Genomic DNA, 23,986 nt, shown 5'->3' with positions numbered 1-23,986 from the left:
GTACCGGTGTGTAATCAAGTAGGAACGAATGCAAGACACGGGGCCTTAATTTTTCATTTGCAATCAAGGCCACGTACACCTTCTCTTCGCCACAGAAAAGCACCGCCGCTCTCCTTGCTCCTGCTCAACAGCAGCACTACCCAGAGAAGGGAAGATTACCCAGACGTAATCGGGCTGATTACGGGCAGGGAGCTCCTGGGGATGCAGGCAGGGGCAGAAAACAGAAAGCTGACCGTGGGCACGGGAACACAGCAGAGAGGAGGTGGAAACTGAGAGAGGGTGCAAAGGAGCAGGGGAAGGCAAGCGCACCGAGTAGCAGGCTGGAGGCTTCTCAAAATTCTTCCCGAGATGCCATTTTGAGGAGCAGCCGCCAAGCTGGTGCCGGCACGAGCCAGGTGCCAGCCCCGAGGGAGGCCGGAGAACAGAGGAGAGAGGAGAGCGTGTGATCAAATATTCCCTTTGCTCCCGGAGGCCGTCGTGTCTCCCTTTTGCTCGTCTCACGCGTGCCTGCTCAGAGCGCACTCCGGCGGGTGAGGTGACGCTGGCGCTGCTCTCCCTGCTTGTTGCAAGGGCTCCCGGGGCAGGTGCCTGCCAGGTGCCTAACCCAGGGGATCCAAGCCGAAGGTCTATACCCCAAATATATACCGTTAACAACCAGCCGCCAGCACCCCGGCTGCAGAGGGAGTGTTATGGGCAGTGAAGGAACCCCGCTTTTTGTGCGGCTTTGTCGGGACAGGGGAGGGAACCCCGCTCACCCCAAAGAATGCCGAGAGCAAGCCCGCGGGGACTGGGTGAGACGTGAAGGACGACGTTGTTACTGTCGGGACACGGGGTGAGGCTTCGCTCGAGCCACTTGGAGGGAAACACGATTTCCAGAAAAGCTGCGGAGGTCGAACGGAGCGTTGGAAACCGCTGGCACGCCTTTAAAACAGTCCCTTGCTCTTCGCAAGCTCTTTGTGTCTCGGGATCTTTTTAAACACCAGGGACTCCGTCTCTCTTTGTACCTCCGAGATGGAGAAAACGTTCCTGACCCGGCAGGGAGCAAAACGCAAGCAGGAGAGAAAGACTCTGGCTCAGCAAAGCGGGGCAGGGCAGGCTTCGCGGGAGCAGGGGGCTCACTGCATTGGGAGCCGGGCATGGGACGGCCTCAAGCAGCTCGTCAAAGCCATTAGCTGGGGGGGGCAGAAGCGGGTCTGGCTCACAGCACAGTCCGAGGGCAGACAGGCAGGGTGATGGGGCTGCCAAACACCCTCGCTCTTCTGAAGGGGCTCAGCTCCCTTTATCCGGAGGTCAGAGCTCCCCCAAACTACGCTGGGGCTGCCGAGCCCCGACAGACCCTGCCCGCCTTTGATGTCAGAGTGGAGGAACCGCTAAATTGCACCTACTCGCCTCCTTTCTAGCTCGATTCGGCATTCCTATTCCATTTCTGCTCTGCGTTCCCTCTTCTGCCAGGTCTGTTACGGACAGTGCCGCTGCTTTCCCACACACCAGGGCAAGAGCCTGGAGCGCGAGAGCATGGGGAAGCTCGGCAGCGACACGCGGGTTAAAGCAGCTATCGATTGAGCTGAGCCTGGGCTGACAGGGAAAAGGGACGGAAGAGCTCTGCAGTTAGTGCCTGCATGGCCGTACGAGGCGCCGACAGGTTCTTCGGGGCAGAGCGAGGGAGGCCATCAGCCCGGCTGCGAGCAGGCGACGGAGCGAAATGGTGAGGACAACGCAAGGAGCAGCCTTACATGGGACGGGAAAACGTCCCGAGCAGACCCGAGCCCGGGATCCGTCTGCTCCGTGCCGCTCCGGCTGCGCAGAGGTGCCGGGGGAGCAGGGCTGGCCACCGGCCCCGTCCCACGGGGTCTGCAAGGGGAGCCTGGGGCTGCTCTCAGCACCTCTGCCCTCAGCTGCCGGACCCCGCTTTGCTCTCATTTAGGTATTTAACCACAGTTTGTTCCCTTCGCTACACTTTGTTTCTTCAACTAAAGTTTGTTTCCTTACCTAAAGTTTCTTTAACTAAGGTTTGTTTCCTTACCCGCAGTTTGTTTAACTAAAGTTTCTTCTACTAAAGTTTGTTTCCTTAACTACACTTTGTTTAACTGAAGTTTCTTTAACTAAAGTTTGTTTCCCTAACTACACATTGTTTCCTCAACCCACGTTTATTTACGGCACTAAAGCTTCCGCAGCGTGCAAGAGAGCAGCGGGGCACGCGGGGCTTTGCCCGCCCGCAGAATCGCCTCTCCTCCACCTTCGCCACAAGCCTCAGTTACAAACCGACCGCACCCCCAGCTACTCACACTTTTCTGGAAAGATGCGTGACGTGCAGCGGGGAACGTCTGTACGGCTGCCTTTTGAAATGGGACAAGGCCACTTCAAACTTTTATCGGCCGCTAGACCAAAATGTACTTATTCAGATGATAAAACATCGGCCCGGGTAGGGAGTTTGGGGCTGGAATTTGGTTTTTTCCCTTTGCTGAAATGACGCACGCCGATAAAGCAGCGCTTGTGCAAGCTCAGAGGAGGGTAGTGCGCGTGGGGGGAGATAACCTGCTGCAAATCGCCGGGGAACCGGCAGACTTAGAGCCTCGTCCAGTCCGACCCAGGGTGGGGGGACTGGTCCCAGCATCGCCTCCCATCGCTGCATCCCTCCGGCCCACGGCGAGGACCCCACGCTGGCGGGGGGTGGGGGGCACGTCCCCGCCCGATCGATGCCGCACGGAGCAGCTATTATCCCAGGCGGCACGCCACTGGCCGCTGCCTAGAAAATGGGATTGGATCTTCAGAAAAAGCTATTAGCCCGTTGTCAAGGGCCCTCTGATGAGAACTGACTGGCCGGCGCGGATCGATGCTGCCAGCCGCGTGGTCACGCCTTGCCCCAGCTCCCTGCTGGCTTTTTTTAACCCGCAAAGTGCATTTCGATCCCTGTGCTCGGCGGTCAGGTACGTCCTCGCCCGACGTCACTTACAGCGGCCCTCGTCGCTAACGACTTGATGCGGCGCACGCGCGCCGAGCCTCGACGTTCAGCAACGGCAAAGGCGGTAATTACACAGGTCAGAATCGTTTACCGGGTTCAAGCAGTAATTCCTCGCTGTATTTGATTGAAATAAATAAATGAATGAATGAGTTAGAAAACCAGCAGTCGTATCACCTACCTAATAAAGCCATTGTGCGATCAGGACCGAAGGGCTTCCGCAACTCGCGAAAGCGTTAACGCCCGCGGCAGGCGCCGTGTCCTCGTCGTAAGCGAGAAAGGCACAGAAGCCTCCTCAGGTCCTTCCCGGGCAAGAGGCTCGGCCTTTTTGGGGTGGGCGCGGGGCTCAGGTGCTGCCCCGTGGTCCCGGGCGGTTTGGGGAAAAAAATCCTGTACGCTTTGGACTAAGCCGTTGACATCAGCGGCGCGTGACGCAACTAGCTTTGGCTGGGAGAGGACAAAAGCGTCGTCGGGGGATAAAGAGGGGCAAGGCGAGATTTAGTTTTGTAACATTAATTTTTTTTTTTATTAAGAAGACAGATATTTTATAGTACTTCTTTTCCTTTGTAAAAATGGTATACGTGAACCGATACAAAATGTGAATGGGAACGGATGGATATGCGTTTTCTTACACTGTAACATCTTCCATGGACACCTTAAAACAGAACTGGCCTAAGGGGAAAAAAATAAAAAAGGCCGGGTGAATAAAGAACAAGGTTGTTTATCATCGGTTCCGCGTCCTTCATTCGTAATACTCCTTTAAACAAGGTTGTTCTTTCTTCACGCTTCGAAGTCCTAGTGATCTAAAGCTGTACAAAGGAATACTCAACAATACATTTCAAACAGTGCACTGTATACTGAAGAAAAAATACATAAACCGATATACAACTAAAATTCGTAACGTCCTGTTTTTTTTATCCCGTTATTTTTTTTTTTTTTTAACTATTTTATTTTATTATTTTTTTTCCAATGCGTGGGGCCGAAACTTTGCAATCTACCTGAGACGGAAAACACCAATCAATCAAAAACACATGAACCTGAGACATGTCAACATTGTAAGTCAAAGTTACATCGGTAACACTGCACTACTGTACACTTCCAAAACAGAGATGGGCTGCTCAAAACCAGGATGCCAAATCCCGCGACCGACGACGGGTTACCAAAAAAAGTTAAAAAAAAAAAAAAAAAAAAAGCCTCCTCCTCCTCCTCCCCCCCCTCCACCTTCCCCGAATTCCCAGACGCCGACCGCTTCTCACCACGGCGTGGTTCGGCAAAATGGTGCCGACAGCTCGGGACAGAGCTGCGCTCGACAAAACGTGCTCGGGGGAAAAAGAAAGAAAAAAAATTTAAAAAAAATAATTTAAAAAAACCCCAAAAACCAAAAAGGGGAAATTTCTGCGAGGTGCTTCTCGCTGGAAGGGGAAAGACAGAATACTGCTGGAGAATGGACTCGCTCTCTGCCGTCAGGCCATCCCGTTCCCGAAGGACTCCTGCATCGTTACGGTTCTGCCAAAAACAACAGTTACAAAAAAACCCAAACCCCAAAACCAAACCCAAAAAACCACGCACGAAAATGCTCCCCCTGAAACCACTAAAAAATAAACCCAAACTGACGCTAAGATTAATGCTTCCCTTAAATAAATCAGCATACCTTTTGCACGTAAACACAGAAAAAAAAAACCCCAAAACCAAACCCCCGAAAAAAAGAAGTATCGCTGGAAATCCCAGACTGCTCACCACAAAAAACCAAAAAAAAATATTTCAGCATCTATAATTTTAATACCGCCTTCTCATCGCGGTCTGCTACCTGTCACTTACGGCTCTAATTCACCTAGCTTCTCCTTTTCACCTATGGCTTTGTAAGTCAGTTAGCGCCGCTGTTTTTGAGGCGAATTCCCACGTTTTGCTTAGTGGGTAGAGAAAAAGGCCGTTTGGCTCGTCCGGCTGCTCCGCGGGTCCCGGCTTTGGGGGTGGGTGGGTGGGGGTGTGTGTGGGGGGGTGGAGGCGTTTCACGACGACGATCGAGGGGACGGGAGATGGGCGCAGTGAAGCGCAAACTACGAAACCTAAAACGTGCTGGTTCTCCTCCGGTGAGCTCGAGTTCTGAGCGGGAAACGGTGACGAGAGAGAGAGAAAACCACCCTTGAAGAAACCCGCTGACTCCGAGGGGTCCCAGCAGGCAACTCCAGAAACGGGAGAGGGGAAACGACGACGAGCCACGGAAACCCGAAGGGATCTAACGCACAGACGCCCCTCTTCTGCCCAGCCTCGCCGACCCCCCGATGAACAGAAATTAAACAAGGCACAGAATCTTCTGCAAATGACTTCACTAAACTAAATCCAAGCCGGACTTGGCCAAAAGAAAGAAAACCCAAAGAAACTGAGGTGTCGAACAGCAGAGTGTACTTTACGAGGAATATTTTTACACGGCAAATCCCGGACCCTCCCAGCCTCACGGCTCTCCACCCATCTGCCTTTTTTTTTTTTTCTTTAAAAAAAGGAAAAAAAAAAAAGAAAGAAAGAAAAAGACACAAGCTGGTTGCAACTTCCAATATCACTGTCTCTCTAAGCATTTAAATAGGGCCAGTAGTAACCGTCCACGGTTGGACACCTCATAGAAACCAAGGCTGCTCTAGATGAAGTACTCTTTCTTTTCTTCAGAGTTATTTTGTCCTCCTTCTGCATTGATGATGGCTGTGTCTGCATCGGCCGCATCATCTGCTCCTTTGGCTTCGTGAGTGAAGTACGTACCTGAAAGGCAAGCGGGAGGCTGCGTGACTCCGCGGAGGTCTTCGCAAGGTGCCACGAAGCCACGAGCGGGGGGGAGGGGAAACAACCCCCAAACCCCCCAAACAACAATATGCAAAGCACAAAAATGTAATGCCAGCGACGCTGCCCGGCACGGGCGCTCCCGCGGTCCCCAGGGCTGCCCAGGCACCGGGCATCGCGTGTGTCGTGCTCTGCGGCGCCTCGCTCAGGAAAGAAATTGGGTCACAGCGATTTCCCCCTCTCAGAAGCCCGCAATTACCGGTAAAATTGCGTCTCGTGCGCTTTACTTAAAGGAGACAAAGCTTTCATCTGGGCTTTCTCTCTCCCCTAATGTGCTTTAGGTTGTTGTGGTTTTGTTCCAACCCCCTCTTTTCTCTGCTCTTCAACGTTATTTGCTCCATCCCGGCTGGGACCGTCACCAGGCTCTCGGCCTGTGCCAGCTTTCCCGCACGTCCCCACCCAACCCCAGTTAACGTTAAACCCCTCCGTACAAACACACATATGGGGGGACCGGTCACAGTTCTGCCTGCGGGCTTAGACTTGCTCTGAAAGTCGTAACCAGTTCTCAAAAACGGGCCGTTTGGCAGAAAAACGAGAGAGCGCGGCGCTCGCCGATCGGCTCGGGCCGACGGGGTTTTGCAGAGGGATGCCCAAATTCCAGTTTTAACCTGTGCAGAGGCGCCGGCTGCCAGTTTCGGGGCACGAGCCGAGGCAGCGCAGCTCCGAGCATCGTTATAGATGGTAACTGAAAAAAAAGTCTGCGTCTAGGGTGAGCCGTTGCTGCTCCAGCCCTCCTCCTCCTCCTCCTCCTCCCACCATGTCAAAGCCCCTTGGGGAGACGTCTGTCCAGAGCGAGCCCTCACATCGGACAGAAGAGCATCCCGCCCGCGGGGAAAGACGTGCCAAACCCCCTTGTTCCCCGCTTTTGGTCTCTCTCTTACCTTTATGTCTGGCAAAATATCGCCCTAAAATGATGAGCAGGCAAAGCATCGCGAACACGACCACGGCCACGACGCCACCAACCACCGCGTGGTCCACGCTCCGTATCGCCCCTTCCTCACCTGCGCGAGAATCTGTTGAGATCAGAAGAGGAATAAGAAAGAATTCGGGACTTATTACGCTGCAGTCCGAAGGGTCTGGCTGCGGCTGCTCTCGGGACTGGAAAAGCCGCCCTCGCGCTCTCAGAAGGAAAAGGGATCAGGCATGGAGCTATTCCAGACAGATGAGTTCGGGCGGAGGAACTCGGTCCGGAGCCGAACTGATCTGGCCGCTCCATTTGCAAAAGAAAAAAAAAAGAAAAAAAAAGAAAAAAAAAAAAGGTGTTTTCCCGCTAGAAGCAGCAGCACTACGACTACGCACGTGGAAGACAGCCGGGAGAGGGGGAGGAGAGACGGAGTTGGCGGGGGGGAGGGGGGGGTGTAGGGATTTTGGGGGGAATTTCCCTGGAATGCTCCCCAAATGGCAAGCTCCACGGGGGGGGGCGGGGAGCAGCCGCACAGTCCGGGAACATAAACCTCCCTTAGCTCCGGAGAAACACCGTTACCGAGCGCCCCGCTGCACACGGAAATTTCGACTTGAAAAAAACCCCTCCTCGACCAAAAGCCAACCCACCTGGCGCCGGCAAGCGCCCGTAACCGCCATCCGCTCACCCCGACGTCGCCAGATGACGTCGTTCAGCGCAGCCCCTCGCCGCTCAGCCCTTGCCGCCCACGGGCGCGGGACTCCGAGCCCGAACTAGAAAAACCTCTTGAAAAGCGGCGAGCGAGCCAGCGAGAACCGTGCCGTGCCCCCGCCTGCTTCGGCTCGTTTCTTTCAGCTCCTCACGGCGCAATTAGTTCTCTTTGGTAAGCGCCTCTCCCTTAGCACGTCGTCACCCGGGAGAGGGATGACTTCTCCGGCGGAGGAACGGCTCCGAAATGAACCCAGAATGAGCTACGGCCGTGTAAAATGAACGTACAGCAGTGTAAACAATTTTAATTTAGGAACGCGGCTACATCAACCCTCGCTGCAACCCTTATGGCAACCGAGATTTATCACACGCGGTACCAAACAATTATTCTCCCCTTGATTAATACATTAACATTTTGGAATGGAAGCTAAACCATTGTCTCTCTCTCTCCTTTTTTTTTTTTTATTGAGTCAAGCGCGACACCTCCATTAAAATGATTTACCGGCCATACCTTACAATTTAAGCGCGGCAGCAACAGAAACGGTAAAAATCTTTTAACTTTACATGATTTGTGAAGTCATACGTGAAGGATTTACCATTTAAATCTTTCACTACAAGAAGCACACGGCCCATAAATCCGTCCCGTGTGCGGTCGCCCAGACACCTAAGAGAAATGCCTTTTCCCGGGAAGACCGAGAGTGCGAATGCAAGTCAATTTTTAAGAAAGATTTATCTCCGTCTCCCTCCAAAGAACAGAGCAAATCTCTGAAGCCCCCGCCTCTAATAATATTTGAAGTTTATCGATCAAGCGTGCAGCTCCGCGACAGCTAAAGGGAATGGGTGCTCTTCTTTGGAGCCTGAACCCGACGCAAAGCTGGCGAGCAGCAGCCCGGGGATTTACGCTCACTATCGATATTTCCAGTTCTGCTCCGAGATGAAGGACTGAGGCACCCGAGTAAATAACTCGTGACCAAGAGCACCACAAAGCGCGCTTTAATTAAAACAGCTGAAGGGGAAAAAAAAAAAACAACCCAAAAACCCAAACCAATAAAAAAAAAAAAAAACCCAAACCAACCCATTTGAGGGCTTCTTCGAGTCACTCCCAAAGGCAGGAGCCTCCTCGCCGCGGCTTGCAGCACCGCAAATGCCGGGCCGCCTCCGAGGACCGACTCTCCCTACAGCAGCTCAACGAACAGCCGCTGTAGACAAGTTCCACTCCGGATTTTTAATTTAAAAAAAAAAATTAATTTTGTTTTTAGAAACTCGGCACCCGGTTCCACTCGGCTGCACTAAGGAGAGCATCCCGGACTGGGGCGTTAAGCGTGATTTCTTCTGCTGGGACAGGCAGGGCCGTTTTTTTGTTATTTCCGTTAAAAAAAGACCTCCGCGAAGCGCCAGCTGCAAGTCTTTTTTATTACGCGCATGGCTACGTAGCTCATCCTCGTGCTTACGAACCAAGTACAAACAGAGTATCTTCTGAGGATGTCTAGTGCCAGCCACCTAACGTCAAGTCCGTGGGGCAGTCGACAGCGTGCTCTCCTTACCCGGTACTATATTTATATTATCTTTATCTTTTAATATGTTAATATATTAATATTATTTATATTTATATTTATATTTATATTTGCAAGCGGAGGGAATGGCTCTCGGCATCTCACTGCGCGGGAGGGATGGTGCATTACTCAAACTTTTGCCTGTGGCACGGCCCCGCAGCCCAAACAGGTGGGAGGTCTGGCTTAAAATAAACGTGCCGCGCTTTTTGTTTGGGTTTTGGTTTTTTTTGCTGGCACTTAGAGCAAAATCAAGTCTGCCTCGTGGCTTTTCCCTGTTGCATCGGTTTGCTCTCCAAAGATAAACAGCCTGCGGTCTTTAAGAAAAGCCCAAATTTTCGAAAACTCGCGATTTTTCTCTGGCAATTAAAAAAAAAAACCAAACCAAAATCCCAACAGCGTCGGGTCTATGGAGCAAAGAGTAACTCCTCAAATTTGTGCCGAGAGAGAGAGAGACTTGACCTTAAAAGCCGGAATCTGCTTTCAAATGCTGTCTCCGATTCACCAAAGCTATTCCCGCTTCCTATCTATGATTAAAAAAGAAATCACAACTTTATTACTGAAGAGGGAAGAGAGGAGATGGCAGGAACTGACAAAATGCCACATTATTTGCTAATCCTGATATGTTATTCTTCCTTAAGATTTGCTTTTCTCAGCACCAATTCAATTATAGATGCTACAAATCCTTCTGACATTTAATTCCCTCTTGTCAGGGAGCAGTAAATGTATACACGCAGAGCTTTCCCATTAAGATGTTAATATATATCGGAGCACGCTGGCCTTTAAATCGAACAGTCAGAATTTCTCTCTTGCCGTTTTGTTTCTGGTTGGCTTGTGGGGGCTTTTTGGTTGTGTTTCTTTTTCTTTTTTTGCAGGTGGGAGCGGGAGGAGGGAGGGAAGAGCAAGGAAAGGTGAAGACGCCTACGGTGCTACTCGGCAGCTACTCTGCACCTGAGCTAAACGTAATTTTGTGTGCCGGTGCTTTGCCAGACACCAAAGCACCTTAAAGGAAAACTGCGGCGATAAGGGTACAATCCCCTCGCAAGAGCTGGATACGTGCAGAGAGAAAAAAAAAATTTTAAAAATTTTTTTAAAAAAATCTATTTTTCTTTTAAACTGCCGTGATGCCTCCTCCGAGAGAATAGCACGGCCGTGCCCCGCGTAGGAGGGACACCGGGATTTTCTCCGACGCGGCTCCGGACTCGTCGGCACGGGAGGCAGATCTACAGACGGCAGCAGCGCGCTCCGCGGTCCCTCTCCAAGCGGGGGGGCCAGCAAGAGACTTTGGGGGCTTTAAACCAGTTTTTGCTGATTATTTTCGCCAACTGCTCACGTAATCAGCAAAAAAGAAAAAAAAAGAGATTATACCACTTGAACGCAAACCCCGAAGTTTTCCTTTAAGCAAAAAGCGCAATTCTCTGTCCCGGGACGCAGGCGGCAAAGAAAGGCGTGCTGCCCGGGCTCCTCCTCGTCGCCGTGCTAACGCCGATCTAACACCCGCGTTTCCAACCTGCAGGTTCTTAGGGTGGGTTTTGTGGTTTTTTGATTTTTTTTTTCTGTTGGGGGAGCCACTTTTTAAAAAGCGAACGTATTCATGACCTCAAGTTTTCTAACATTTTTGCAGATGTAGCCATTTAAAAATATCTTTCTGTGGACCGCCTCAAGAGCCGGCGGAAAAAACCGGCAGATTTTACTAGCAGTGTCCTAACAACGTGGGTCAGCGCTTACAGCAAGGTTTAGCAGAGGGAAGGCTCTTCTCTGCCCAGCTACTCAAGAAAAAGTTTCCACTCTATTCTGATTTAATGAGGCTTTAAAAAAAAAAAAAAAAAAAAAAGATATATATGCAGCTACGTATATCCTAGCTTCCATGCTTTTATAAGTGGCAGCATCTCAAGATTAAGATGAGGTTGGACCTGTACTAGCCGGTATTTTAGACCTCAGCTCTAGCCACCGGGAAAGCTTCAGACCTACCGGGGGGTCAGAGCAGCGGATTCTGAATTTTGGGGCCCCGTGGAGCTCAAAAAGCCCGGCTGGGGATGGCCTTTCCATCGCCGCCATCCCCGTCCCCGTTCGGGCTGAACACCTGCTGCATGTTTGTTCTACACACGTTTGTGCCGCCACGGCAAAAAAAATCGATGGAGAATTTTGTGGCGATGTGGTACCAACGTTAAGTTGGGCGTACTTGGATTTATTGCTGTGCTCCCGCAAAAAAAAAAAAAAAAAAAAAAAAAATTATCTTCTGTTTCTGGGTGGAAATGAACTTCAAGCTATTCACGCGGGACCACGCGGGCGCAACGTGCGGGCGTTTACACACGCCGCCTCCGCTGACCGCTGCCGTGCTTCCCGGCTGTTCATGTAACATCTGCACCGAGGGAGGGAAAAGGAAACCTCCCCCAGTTTCTCGGAAGGGTTCCTAACTCGGCGATCTTTCCTTCCTCTTGTTAGGAAGTTCCGTTCGTTCAACGATCGACACGCCAACCGTGACTTAGGCTCCCGCGTGCCACCACGACGTAGGCGCGAACGGCCTGAAGTCACTCGCGCGCTTCTGAAAAACCGACTGCTCCTCAAACACACGGCTCACGCTAACGTTTCCCCCGCCGAGCCGGCGGCCAATTTCTTTGCGGAACCCGGTTCCCGAAAGGATGGAGCGGCACCAGGAGCCGGGCGCTGGGGGAAGCAGAGGCTCTTTGTGGTTGCAGAAACGCTGCAAGACACAGAAACCGCTGCCCGCACAGGACAGGGCGAGCACGGACGTCGTTCGTTAACCGTGGAGTGGCGTTAAGCGCGCTGCCCCTACCCTAATTTATCGACGGGCTGCTAAAGAGCAGTCTTAACCTGTTTGTCCTGTCGTAATGGAATTTGGCCTAACGTAAGCCAGAGAAACTCGAGGAGTTCATCCTTCTTTGATCAATAAGCTCCCCCTTCGCTGACCCGTTTTGAGATCGCTTCATAAAGCATGATGCGCTTTGTTTTAATAAATTTAATCGCTATGACAGGCGCTCAATGCCTCCCGCCTGTTTCTTCGGACTCCTCTCTGCTAGACGAGGGAGCCCCGCTCGCGATCGATAGCAATTGATTCATCAGCATCGCCCCTCGAACGGAGGTGCTAATCAGGTTTTGATTAGTTAATCAAAAAAAAGGGCTGCGCTGGCCCTGCTTGATCGCCCCCGCCCCCCGTTTTACAAGAGGCATAGCAACGCTCTCGAGCGAAGCAGAGGGGCTGAACCAGGCTCGCCGCACCGTTGCCATCAGAGCACACGGCGGCTGGCGCCTGCACGCCCATCCGGGCGCGTGTGCACGCACGCACGCACGCGTCTAGCAGGCTGCCCCAGCCATTCCCAGCGTGGCGGCAATCCCACCTGCAAGGCTGCGCCGGGCTGGAGAAACGCCGCCGCTGCCGCCGCGGCGTAACCAGCCAAGCCCGTTCCGCACCCTACGGCCTCTGTACGTTGGGAACGAGAGAGAGAGGGGAAGAGGAGGATGGCGAGCACCACGGACACACCGGGAAAAGCGAACACAGCTCTGGGAACTAGCTACCTGGGCGGAAGGGAAGGGATGCGTTACTTAATTGCACAGTTGGCAGAGCCTCCGTCGAAGCGTTTAGCGGGACGGGAGTACCTGCAAGGAACAGCACACTGAGCGACCACCGCGGCAGCACCGACGCGTCCGGCATCCCGCCATCCGCCCGGGGCGTCCCTGTGTCCCTGCGTCCCCGTGTTCCCGGTCCTGCCGGAGCGCAGGCCGGCATTCCCGATGGAGAGCTCAGCTCCGGCACTCACCTGGACCACCCGGCTGACGGCCCTGTGTTTGCCGAGCCTGGTCCACAAATGGGATCTGATTTCGAGATTCCCGGAGGTCTGGGCGTGGGTTATGGGACGGAGGGCAGAGATTTGTTCGTGGGACAGAAGGGCCCACGGCTCCTTCTCTAGGGACACAGGCACACCTGGTACAGTTACCCTTCGGGCATGCTTGGGTGGCCGAGAGAGCGACAAGCAAAATTTGGACTTTTTTTTTTTTGAGGGAAAAAAAACCCCCAAACCCAAGCAACCGAACTGACCACCAGCAGTCGGAACGGATGCTCCGAACCGGGTGTGTGGTGGTGCAACAAAGGGCGCTCGCTCCTCCGCTCGCCGTCGGCAGCAGCCGGGCTGGCGCTGCTTTCCGTAAAGTTTCTGGGAAAGTCCGGCTTTGCATCTGAGGGCTCGGGGTGGGGGGGGAAGAAAAAAAAAAGGCTGCTCTGCAGCCACGCCGCTGGCAGGGCAGGGCTGCTAGCAGACACCCAGTTTGAGAAATTGCATCGCGGAATCGTTTCCCCGTTCTTCTCTTCAATTCACCAAGAGGTGCGGGGTTTTGGTTTTGGTTTTTTTTTCTTTGAAAAAAAAAAAAAACATTCGAAAAGCAAGTAAGAGCTTAGCAGAGCAAAACGATCACTTCCCATCCACACGGTGATGTTTAACGGACGCCTGGTGCTTCTTACCTACGAGATCTGGCCCAGGCCTGCAATAATAATTGTTAGTATTGCTCGGGTGTTTTGTTAGCAGACAGACCGAATTAAGCAATCATTTCTAACCTCTTGGCCAAAGCGTACCTATAGTGGCTCACGGGAAGGGGTGCTGCCGATCGGATCGGATGGGAGGAAACGAGGCGAGGACTCGGGGCTTTGCTTTTCGGGCGTTACCTTCCACTCCGTGTTCAAACCCCCCCAGAGGGAACGGCGTTGGACCACAACCCTCCCGGGCAGGGATCTTCCTAAAACCAGGCTGCAGAGATGCTCCGAAAAGTGGGAGCAAAAAAAAACCAAAAAAACCAAACCACCCCCCAAAAACCCCCAACTCCCCAAAAACGGGTGAATTTCTAAAAACACTTAGGAAGACTCTGGCAAAACACAAGGACCGGGGGTTTCCATGGCACCTGTACCCCTGACACGACCCCCGTTTGGAAGGTACTGACCGCATCCGCTGCAGATGCTTTTCTTTCTGGTCAGGGTCCGTGCTAATTCGCAAGGACCAGCCAGAGGGGCCTATTTAACCCAAGTTTTCCAGTTCGGCGTGGACGCAGAGGGGTGCAAACCATTTACTCGGCGTTGCCGATAAAACGTCTGCCTCCTTTTTATCCCAAATCTGGGACTGGTGTTAAGGGAAATCACCCAGCAGCCGCGACGTAGCACCGGCTGCGTGTTGTTTTGTTTTGTTTTTTAAAAAAAAAAGATGGTTTCACACAATACGGCAGAGTCGAGCGTTTTGCAAACATGGTGTTTCAACTCAACCCGCCTCCAACTCGGCGTTCGGAAAAAACCCTGCGGCCGGCTGGCCGGGAGGCAGCCCGAAAAAGAAAGCCTCCCCGCTCTGCGCGCCTCCCGCCCCGTTTTCAAGGCTGCCGCACAGGCATGGGTGCCAAAATAAATTAAAACAAAAAAAAAAACCACCAAAAAAACCTCAAAACGGGGGCAAAAATCCCAACGGAAACCAGCGTACATCCAAGCTGCCAGACCGTGCGTTGGAGGAATGGCTACAACCACAGCGACTATACAATGCGACATGGCCAAGATGCAGAAATCAGAGTGGAACCAGTATCTAGCGTAGAAGAGCAGCGGTTTACCTACGTACTAGCCCTTACCTGAGAGATCCCCATAGTCCAGCTCCTCTGCCGAATTGGGCAACTGAGTAAAGCCTTACAAGTAAAAACAAACTTATTTTTCTCTGCGTTTCTCAGGTGGCAAAAAGAAAAACAAAACAAAAAACAAAAAAACAACAACACACTTAAGAACGGAGGATGAATTGCTTGGGGGGGGGAAATAATGCGTCAATCACTTGCCACCTTCTGCCGGTTGGGGCAGAGGAACTCGGTGTGACAGAATTATTGCAATAATTTCCTTTATTACAGAGAGACATTCCTCAGTCTACACTGTTGGCACACGGAACATGGAATCAAACCCACTCATTCATAACAGCATGCAAAGACCCCCAAACTCCGTCTTTTAGACATCGGGGGGGGGGGGGGGGGTGTGGGGGGGGATGTTGGGGGGCAATTTCCCAATTTAGTCCGGTTCGATTTCGGTCCTGTATACATTCAGCAATGCAAAATTTTCTTCCAATTTCCCAGAAAAATCAATCTCGTTTTGGTAATGTTGACAAGCCCGGCAATTTAGCAATTGGTGATCGCATTTCAAAACTGTAAGGCACCTGCACGTGCGGCCTGCGGGCTGCATCTTCCGCAATTTAAAAAAAAAAAAAAATTAAAAAAAAAAAAAATTCTGACAAACGCTATTTTTGTTTTTCGCTTTCCCAAATTTGATGCATTTATGGAAAAAAAGTATCTATCCTCAAAGCTGATAAAGCAGTTAGGCGAGACACCCTCTCATGACCCCCCGAAGGCAGCTAACGCTGTCTGTAAAGCCCTTCTTTTCTATTCTGTTTGGGAAAACTTGCGATAACTTGCTCTCGCTGCTGGCTGCCAAAGCAAAGGTGGTGTTGAAGGAAAGGAAAAAAACCAACCCAAAACCAGAACAACCCCTGTTTTCCCACGAAGAGGCACCACCGCCACTGGTCCCTGGGAAAAGCTGGCAGGCTGCCGAAAACGCGGACTTTCCGTGAAATAGCCGAGAGTTAACGCAGCAAGCGAAACCCGCCTGTGTCTATCTACATCTATCTGCCTACCTCGCCCTAAAAAAACCCCAAACCGCTTTCAGTGACGGTGTTTAAAAGACATCGAGTCGGCTGGCAGCTAGGCTCGGAATTATCTTCTAAAGCGGGGAGCCGCTTAGATTAATAGCAAGAACGTTGTTTGCGTGCCGCTCTTGGATTTCAGGGACACCCCCCCGCCCCGTTTTCTTACCGTAACACAATGTATAAAGATAATTAGAGCTGACTCACAGAAGCCTCGGACGTGCAAACCTGGGCTGGGAAGAGGAGCCATTCAACTTTTCTCTCTCCTAAATCGCTTCTGTAGAGTCTTCCCTCTCGCTTAAAAGGAACTACGTTTCCTCAATAATGAAAAAGGGCAAAGTTGCGTTGTTTTATGGAAAAAAAAAATATTTTTCAAAAGAAAATTTAACAATTGGGCAGTTCGGTTTCTACCATCACCCGGTACGCTTAAAAATGCCACCGAACAGCACGACAACCCGTTGCGAGGCGCTTTAAGCGTGCGGCAAATTGCTTCTCGCTTTTCCTCGTTAAACTTCCGTTCTTTTCGCTCCTGATCGGAAGGAAGTCAAAGTCTGCTGCGCCTCCCCTGAAAGAAACCAAAGCCAGCTTTTTGCTCAGCTGCCGTCTCCCCGTGAGATACTACACCTTCAGCTTTGGAGACAATTTCTCTCCCGTATCGAGCTGCGAATAGCCGGTTGGGGATTAACCGGCATGGCGCTGCACAGAGACCTTAACGCGTGCAGAGAGCTGCGTGACGTTTTATGCAATCGCCCCAGGGACCGGATCCGTAAAACGTATTCGGGCACGCGTTTGCTGCTAGTCGCGCTTTTAAGCGGGGCATTTTCAAATGGGGGGGGGGGGGAAGAAAAAAAATATGGCAGAGCCGCCCAATAACCTCGATGCAGAAAGCACCGAGGCTTTTTCCTCGCACGCCGCGGCATTTGGTGAGCTCTGCCAGCTGACTGGTGCCCTGGCACGGCCCAGCCTTTGGCGTTGGACAAGCAAAACTCCTTTTCGGAGGCTGAGCGCTATTGGGAAGAGCAACGAGGGCTTAACGCAGCGGCGGCGGCAGCGTTAGATGTTCCTGGATGAAACCCTGCTAGGGCCGTAATTAAAAATTCTGCGGGGGAGCATTTCCAGCTTACGAAGTAATTTACCTGCTATATTACGGGCAAGGTATGTTCTTGTCACTCTTCACTCAGGACTGGGATGCTTTCCTTATTTTAAACCTTGGCTCCAGGCTTCCTGCTTTGCCAGCTTCGGAAGAGATTATTTTTTTTTTCCTTTTTAATTTTTTTTTTTCCTTTTTCCACCCTACCTTTTTTCGGGAGGCCGAGCAGAATTCCTGCCTGCGCTGAGGCAGCAGCGCCCGGTCTCCGAGCTGAAAAGCAGCTCTCCGAGCTTCCCCGTGGCCGTGCACGCATAGGCACGGGGCTGCCCCGAGACAGCCACGCGGCAAGCAGAGCCCCTCGCAGCGGACCCGGGGTCTTGAAAAACCCTTCGGGGGCTCTTCGGGTCAAAATCCGGGGCGGGGGGAGGGGGGTGGGATGTGTGTGGGGGAAAAGCGGTGAAAATTAAGCCGCCACTTCGGCTGCAGCCAAAGGGCATCGCGTAGGCGGTCGCGGCTGCTCGCACGCATCCTGCGCTCGTGCCGGGGGGCGGGGGGGGACACAAAATGTGAAGCCGGGCATCCGGCCCGAAGGGCTCCTCGGTGGGCAGCGGCCCCGCAAGGGCCGAGCTCCCCGGCCACTGGGAAACAAAAAACTCGCACATCGGTTTTGAAGCGGGGGGGAGAGGGGCGGGTGAGAAGAAAAAGGAAGGGCACGGCAGAAAAAGAAGTGCTTTCTCTCCAGATTCGGCGGCGGCGGACTCTCGGAGACGTTACTCTCCCGGCTCCGCCGAGGCGTGCCCGTCTTTCAGCGGCAAACGGGCAGGGAGCTGCGATCTCAGCCCCGCCGGCACCCTGACACCGGGAAGGGCAAAAGGAGAGGGAAGGAGGGCTTAAGCTCGCTAAACCCGGCTTAGTGCGGTGCAGCAGAAGCACAAGCCTTCCTGCCGGCCATGACCATGCTGTTATTGGAGTTCTGGCAATGAACAGTGCAGAGAAAGGAGAAAGTGCATCAGAAAATTTACAGTTAAGCTCTCATCTTGTTCAACAAAAGAGTTAACAACGTTCGTGCTTTTAAGTCACTCATGCATTGCTGCCGTCAACTCCATTCCAGAAGGAAACAGGAATGGCAGGGGCTTCGCTACCGCTTTTACATGCACACACATACAGGACTCCTTCCCCCCCCCAGTCCTCTAGGATACGCTCCAAAAAAGTGAATTACTGAAAGATCCTTTCCCCGATTGAAGCATCGTGCTGGGTCCACACTAGCCTTACATTTCGTTTTCTTTGCTAGCAATCTCTGGTTTGGGTGGCTTTTTGGTTTTGGTGGTTGTTTTTTTGTTGGTTGGTTGGTTGGTTTTTGGTTTTTTGGTTTTTGCTTTGGTTTTGGTATTTTTTCTTCCCCCAATTCATTTGAAATTGTTTTTGGAGAAAATCCATTTGGCTGCAGTTCATGCCCATGCATTTCTAGTCATTCACAGACATGCTCACTCCCATCGGACATCGGTAAGAACAAATGGCCAACATACAGAAACACCTGGTATACTCCATACACACTCCAGCAACACAAGCTTGGAAAGAAACCCCAGAGTCTTCAGGGGAAAAGCACCCCAGGAGGGCAGGCGCAGGTGCCGGCAGGACCAGCTGCCTGGGTTTTAGGGCAGGAAAGTCTGCGGCAGCACGTTTGGCTGGGAGCGCTCGTCGTTTCGGCCATCAGCCTCCTCGCAGCGGCGGTCCTCCCCCCCCGTGGAGGCAGAAACAGAGGTGAAAACGGGCGCTTTTTTGGGGCGACCAAGGGAAAAAACCCAAAAAATGATGGAAGCCAGCGGGAATTGCGTCAGCAGAAACGGGCAAGGGCTGGCCCCTTCTGCATCCCCCCCCGGCCCTGTGTCGCAGCCTCGCGGCTCTGCCCTCCCGGCTTGCCTCGGCGCCAGAGGAACGCCGGCTGCGGGTCAGAAAAGGCTTGCTGAGACTTCTGCAGGAGGTCACGCTGGCGTCACAAAGTCAGGGCTGCCTGACGTTTCCCAAACTGGGCGATCAACACCTGCACCGAGGGCTGCCCGAGAAAAACAGAAAAAAAAAATAAATTAAAAAAAAGTACTACTTTCTGAGACTGCAGGCCAAACCTCCACCTTTTCTCAGCGAATTCTAGCGCTGAAGGCAGAGCATGCCAGCCGAACCGGAGCAGCGCCGAAGCAGGACACCTCGCAACCACTCCTGCGCAGTACAAAGCGCTCGCTACTGCCAGAATCGTGGGGCTTACAAGAGTAAAAAAGGGGGACAGAGCCTAGCTTCCTTCGCTACTTGGCTGTGACCTGACTCAGTCCTCCCTCCATCGTCGCCCAAGATATGCTTCGTTGTGGGGGGGGGAAGAGAGGGAGGCTGTTGTGCCTTACAGCTTTCCATCCGTACCAGCGACGGCTGATTTATCAGCGTGAAAAGCAACTAAAATAGCAAGCTCAAATATGGAGCAGCCTCAACCGATATTGTCAGAGGTTTTGGTTCTGTTGCGAAAAAGCGAGCTCGTGCCAAAACCACAGCGTGCTCAACTTCCAGTCTGCAGCGACTATTTAGGCTCGCTCTGACAACGTAGGAAGCTGAGGAAGCCGTCAAGCTGTTAGCTAGACTGCCTGGAGCGGACGAGAAGGGTTACTTTGCTAGACTGCTATGCCGATAGGAATGTGTTGCTGTCTGTTTTCCGAATCTCCTTCTGCAGCGCAATGATGCAAACTTCACCGCTGACCTCCTCCGCGGAGCATCCCCAGAATGAACCGACCCGCCGGACGCGCGGTCGCGTAAACCCTTGTGGAAAAAAAAAAAAGAAAGGCCAAAAAAAAAAAAAAGGCTCTGGATTTCCAAGCACCTCTTAAAAAAAATTAAATTTGAATCCCTGTTCCTGAAAGCCAGGCAGAGGCGAGCGGGGAATCGCTCGCTTCCCTGGCACCGCTGGTGCCCGTAGGCCGTTTCCACGGGGCTCGGGGGATCAGGCGCCGGGACCACCGGCCGCGAGGCTGACCACAGAAACGACGAGACCGGGCAAGACTTTCCAGCCTTAAAGCCGCTGTTAAGTGGGCGAGATGAGTCCACCTGAAAGACGTTTTTTTTTTTCCCTTGAAGACTGCGTTTCCCTTTTTTGCTTCCCCTTCCCAGGCTTGTCTTGCTACTCAGCAGCAGCGCTGAGAAATAAGATAAACAGGAATGTGATACCAACCGTGAACTGCCGGTTCTGTCGTCGCCGTTGTGTCTACACACGGGAACAGAGGATTGGAGGAAGGGAAGAAACAGGAGGAACAGCATGCAAAAAAAGGGAAAATGGAAAAAATGGAACAGATAATATATGAGCAAGCTTTCAAAGAACATTGCGTGACAAGCAATAATAAAATGAAAGGCAAAAAGCATTTGAAGTGAGTTGCACTGTTTAGAAGACATGCCTCCAGTTCAAAAGCTATGAGCCTGAGGAAAACAGTAAATTTTTCTCTTTTTTTTTTTTTTTTTTTCCAGGACCTTGCCAGGACAATTACTGGCGGTTGTAAAGTCGGGGGAACAGGAGACGGGGGAGAACGCCGACACCAACCCTTTAGTTGCTGGGGGCCAAAACAGAAGCTCAAGACTGGGACAAAGAGCCGGAGCTCGGGGGGGTGGGGGCAAAAAAAAAAAAAAATATTTTTTTTACACATTCAAACATTGCCTTCACCAAAGCGCCAGGGCTGTGCCCGATCCACCTCCTCCACCTCTTCTGCCTCTGTCCAACGCGGGGAAAGCCCCAAGCACGTCGGTGGCGCAGCCTCTGAACCCAGACCGTTTCACGTGCTCAGAATGATGGGGCTCCTTGAAATCACACCGAACCACGCACCCGTAAGATACACGGGTTGGTTTGTGGTTGGTTTTTTTTCAGCGCGAAAACCCTGCTCTCCTGGACCGGGCAAAGGCAGGTGTACGCTACCGCTCCCTCTCTCACAACAGCTAACCACTGAACGGTTATCGGTAATTAAAATATAGCGGGGTCTTCTCGGCCGTCGGTCCGAAGCCCACTCTGCTGCGTACGTGCTGCGTGCCACGGGAGACCTGCTGGGAGCTGCCGCCTTGCCGACGGAGACAAGTTTCGTCTCGCGGCGGGCGTTTGGAGCAGGCGGTTTTAAGGACCCAGCCGAATCCGAGGGCTTTTCCCGATGGTGGCCTCCTCCGCCCCCCTCGTATCCATCCCCGTTAGCTGGCTTTCCCCAGCTCCTGAAACTCGCTCTCTTTTCACCCGGCTCTGCGCGTCCTCCTCTCGATCCCTCGGGATGCTCCCGGAGCCGAGGGCAAAGCCGCAGCGCGGGCGCAGCCAGCGGAGGCAGGGTTTCGCGCGTCTCTCCTCGGTTTGGTGCAGGCAATGTTTGAACGGGTAAAACAGATGGAGCGAGCGGGGAGGAAGCGCTCCACCGCCTTTTTCCGTGGAGCAGCCCCGAGCTGGAGTTCGGTAGCAACAAAGGGACAATTTGCGTCGGCGTTTCCCCTCGTGAACGTGCTTCTCCGGAGAACCCTGGGTGGGGGGGGGTACGCGGGGCAGGGGGTGTCCTCCTGCGCATTCAGAGGCAGCAGTGGAAAAAGGAGGACCCGTTCCTTTGCAATTTAGCTGAGGACAGCCCAGGTCTGAATTTCTGAAGCACCAGTGAAGAACAAGGATCGTACAAGGAATGCACAATACTTACAGATACAAGGTCTACATGCTTGAATTACGAGAGCAAAACAAATAAACCCCTGCACGATCGAACAAACTGCGCCCAGATTTGCATAACAGATCATCAAGCCGTCATTAGCCTGTTTCCACTGCCAACGTATTCCCATCCCCATCTCGGCAAGCAAATCTAACGCACGCTTAAAGACGCGAGCGCTGGTTCTCCTGCTGGGAGCTCTGGTGGAGGCTGCAAGGGAAGCCCTCCAAAGCAAAAAAACCAAAAAAAAACCCAACAAAAAAAAAAAAGGAGAACAAGAGCGGGGGCTTGTCTTTGTTCTCGGGCAGCGATCCCCACACGATGCCTCGTTTTAACCAAGCCAGCAGTGAAAACGGTGGTGAAGGCGGGGCGTGCGTGTGGGGAAAGTTGTTGTTTAGATAGAAAGGGTTGTAAAACCGAGTATTAATTCCTGAGATAGCATCTCGGCATCTCTAAATAGTCTCAATTTACTGTCTTCCTGAAATAAAAACCAAAACAAAACACCACAAAAAACCAAACCAGAAAAAAAGTGACGTCAGCTTTCACGCTAAATAGAGAATCTGCTGAAAGCAAACTTGTATTCACGTGCTGGAAGAGATAATCAGTCGAGAAACAGTGCAAACTGGACAGTGCATCTCGCTTCCCCGGCTGGGGACAGAGACCGACAGGTTACAAAAAATAAAGTTCTCAAGCGGCTGTAAGCGCGAACAAATATCCAAGTCAAACAACACGTTGGCTGCGGCTGGAATGACAAAGTTATGATTAGCAGATGGTTTGGATGGTTGCAGTAGGAAACACAGACCAGTTAAAGCTTAGACCGAGTTTTCTGGAAGTCCGTTTCAATCCCAGAGAGTCTTCTTGGAGAAGAAGGATTGTACGCACGCCGTGCTCCGGAGAGGAATAATCTCTTGTTAAAACGAAGCAAGGCACGCACACACACCCCCTCCCCGCACGGCCGAGGAGAGGAAAATCGTCGCTGCTGCTTTGGTGCGGAATGAATGAATACGGGTCAAAACCTGTGTGCGCAGCAAACCCCGCCGCCGCTCGGCCTCAGGTGGGAGGCAGGGAGCGTCCCCGGATCTGCAACGCCGCTGCTAAGGCGACCCGGAATTTTCGGGCGGATCGGCTAACTTGAGACGCGCTTTCCTGAACTCCAGGCGCGTTCCGCTTCGCTTTCCGGAACAGGCACGTCTCTTAACACCGGGGCCCTAGAAGAAAAATCACGTCTCCTACTCCAATACGGACCAACGAGAAAGTCTTTCCTGTCCCGGTTTTCTTCAGGAGGACAACGAAACGTGCCCAACGGGGGCGGGGGGGAGGCAAAACAAGGCAACGGTCTTCCGAAAAACAAAATTTGTGCACGAGAACTCACCAGAGGACTGGTTTATCATTAACGAGAAAGGAACCGCTGGCCTCCGCAAAGCTGCGCGTTTCGCCTAACGGGCATTTCTGTCCCGCGTCGCTCCCACGACCCCAGTGCGGCTCTCTCGCCATCCAGACACTGCTATCTGCCCAGCTAAGAAAACTCGGACGCCGCCGAGTTCAAGGCACTCGCCGCAGGAACGCGCACGCCTGTTCATGCGATTACTGCACCTGGGCAATGCTCACCGGTGTCACGAGCCCCATCGCTAAGCCTCCTCATTTTTTAAAAACGGATTCTCTCCCAGCTTCAGGCCACCTGATAGACCGGGCCCTTTCGGCTCGTTCCTAATTAGCCCGCAGCCCCAAACAGAACGAGCACGATGGAGGAATATTAAAAACCCAGCTGCAACGTTAAATTCACCAACTTGCCCTTCCCCACGCAGCACGGCCGACAGCCCTTCTGCTTTCTTCGGGGGGCCTTGGGGCTAGGGGGAAAAAAACCCTACGAAAAGCCCCCCCCCGCCCCCGGTGAGACCAGACGTGACAGAGCCGTGACTGCTACCGCCAGGACGCAGTACGAAACGGGCTGAAGTCTATTCCGGTTTATTTCCCGTTACGGGCCTGCCAGCTACTCCCTCTTCCTTTATTCCCTTTAACGGGGTCGCATCCCGGATGAAATGTCAGCAGAGCGCGGGATCGTCTTTAAATTAACTTGACATTTTCCCAGGGACACGCAGAAGCTTCAACGGAAAGCAAAAGTTAAATAATAAATAATTGGGGCCGGGGGGGGAGGAACAAATCAGCCGGCTGAGCCCCTGCACGGTGGCATCGAGCACCCGGGCACGTTGCAAGCTGGTAGCAAATCAGGAGCTGCCCGGCGGCTCTTGCCGACCTGCCCGCACGTACCGTACGCGGTAAGCCCCACGCCGCCTCTTCGCCTCCCGTGAAGCAACCTCCTACCGCAAGGCAACCCGAGCAAAGAACGACTTTCGTCGCGTTCTTGCCACCCGCCGCCTTTTCGGGTTATCCTGCTGGAACAAACCCCGGGCAACCGCAGGTTTTCACGCGATTGGAAAAGGCGGCGCTTCCACCGAGGGTAAACCCCATCGTTTTCCTCGCTTCCAGGCAGCCTCCCGGCACGGGAATTCACAGCTTGAAAACGTGCTATGCCCTTTCTCCTCAAGGACCTCGGGTTTCCGTGCACAGTTACTGCCTCGGTTAGCCAAGGCGC

At 52.7% G+C, this 23,986-nt stretch overlaps 2 protein-coding genes across 9 annotated transcripts in view; both read right to left on the bottom strand.

Annotated features, from left to right (window-relative positions):
* Nucleotides 1-15,484, bottom strand: part of USP28 (ubiquitin specific peptidase 28) — a 176,141-nt gene extending 160,657 nt beyond the window's left edge. The window contains exon 1 of the mRNA XM_075774398.1: nt 15,478-15,484. The gene's annotated coding sequence lies outside the window, so the exon portion shown is untranslated. The remainder of the gene's footprint in view (nt 1-15,477) is intronic.
* CADM1 (cell adhesion molecule 1) overlaps nt 3,882-23,986 on the bottom strand; it is a 123,709-nt gene continuing 103,604 nt past the window's right edge. For 2 of the 8 annotated variants that reach the window (XM_075774426.1, XM_075774427.1), the window contains 5 exons: nt 19,911-19,943; nt 14,564-14,617; nt 12,485-12,565; nt 6,670-6,801; nt 3,882-5,710 (listed from right to left, as the gene is read on the bottom strand). In XM_075774426.1, the coding sequence (XP_075630541.1) occupies nt 5,592-5,710; nt 6,670-6,801; nt 12,485-12,565; nt 14,564-14,617; nt 19,911-19,943 (419 nt within the window). In that variant the 3' untranslated portion in view covers nt 3,882-5,591. The remainder of the gene's footprint in view (nt 5,711-6,669; nt 6,802-12,484; nt 12,566-14,563; nt 14,618-19,910; nt 19,944-23,986) is intronic. The other 6 variants (XM_075774428.1, XM_075774430.1, XM_075774429.1 and 3 more) reach the window with 3 other exon arrangements.

This window comes from Balearica regulorum, chromosome 23 (genome assembly GCF_011004875.1).
Source record: "Balearica regulorum gibbericeps isolate bBalReg1 chromosome 23, bBalReg1.pri, whole genome shotgun sequence".
Classification (NCBI taxonomy): domain Eukaryota; kingdom Metazoa; phylum Chordata; class Aves; order Gruiformes; family Gruidae; genus Balearica; species Balearica regulorum.
The sequence above is the reverse complement of the archived record's forward strand: the minus strand, read 5'-3'. Positions and strand labels throughout refer to the sequence as shown.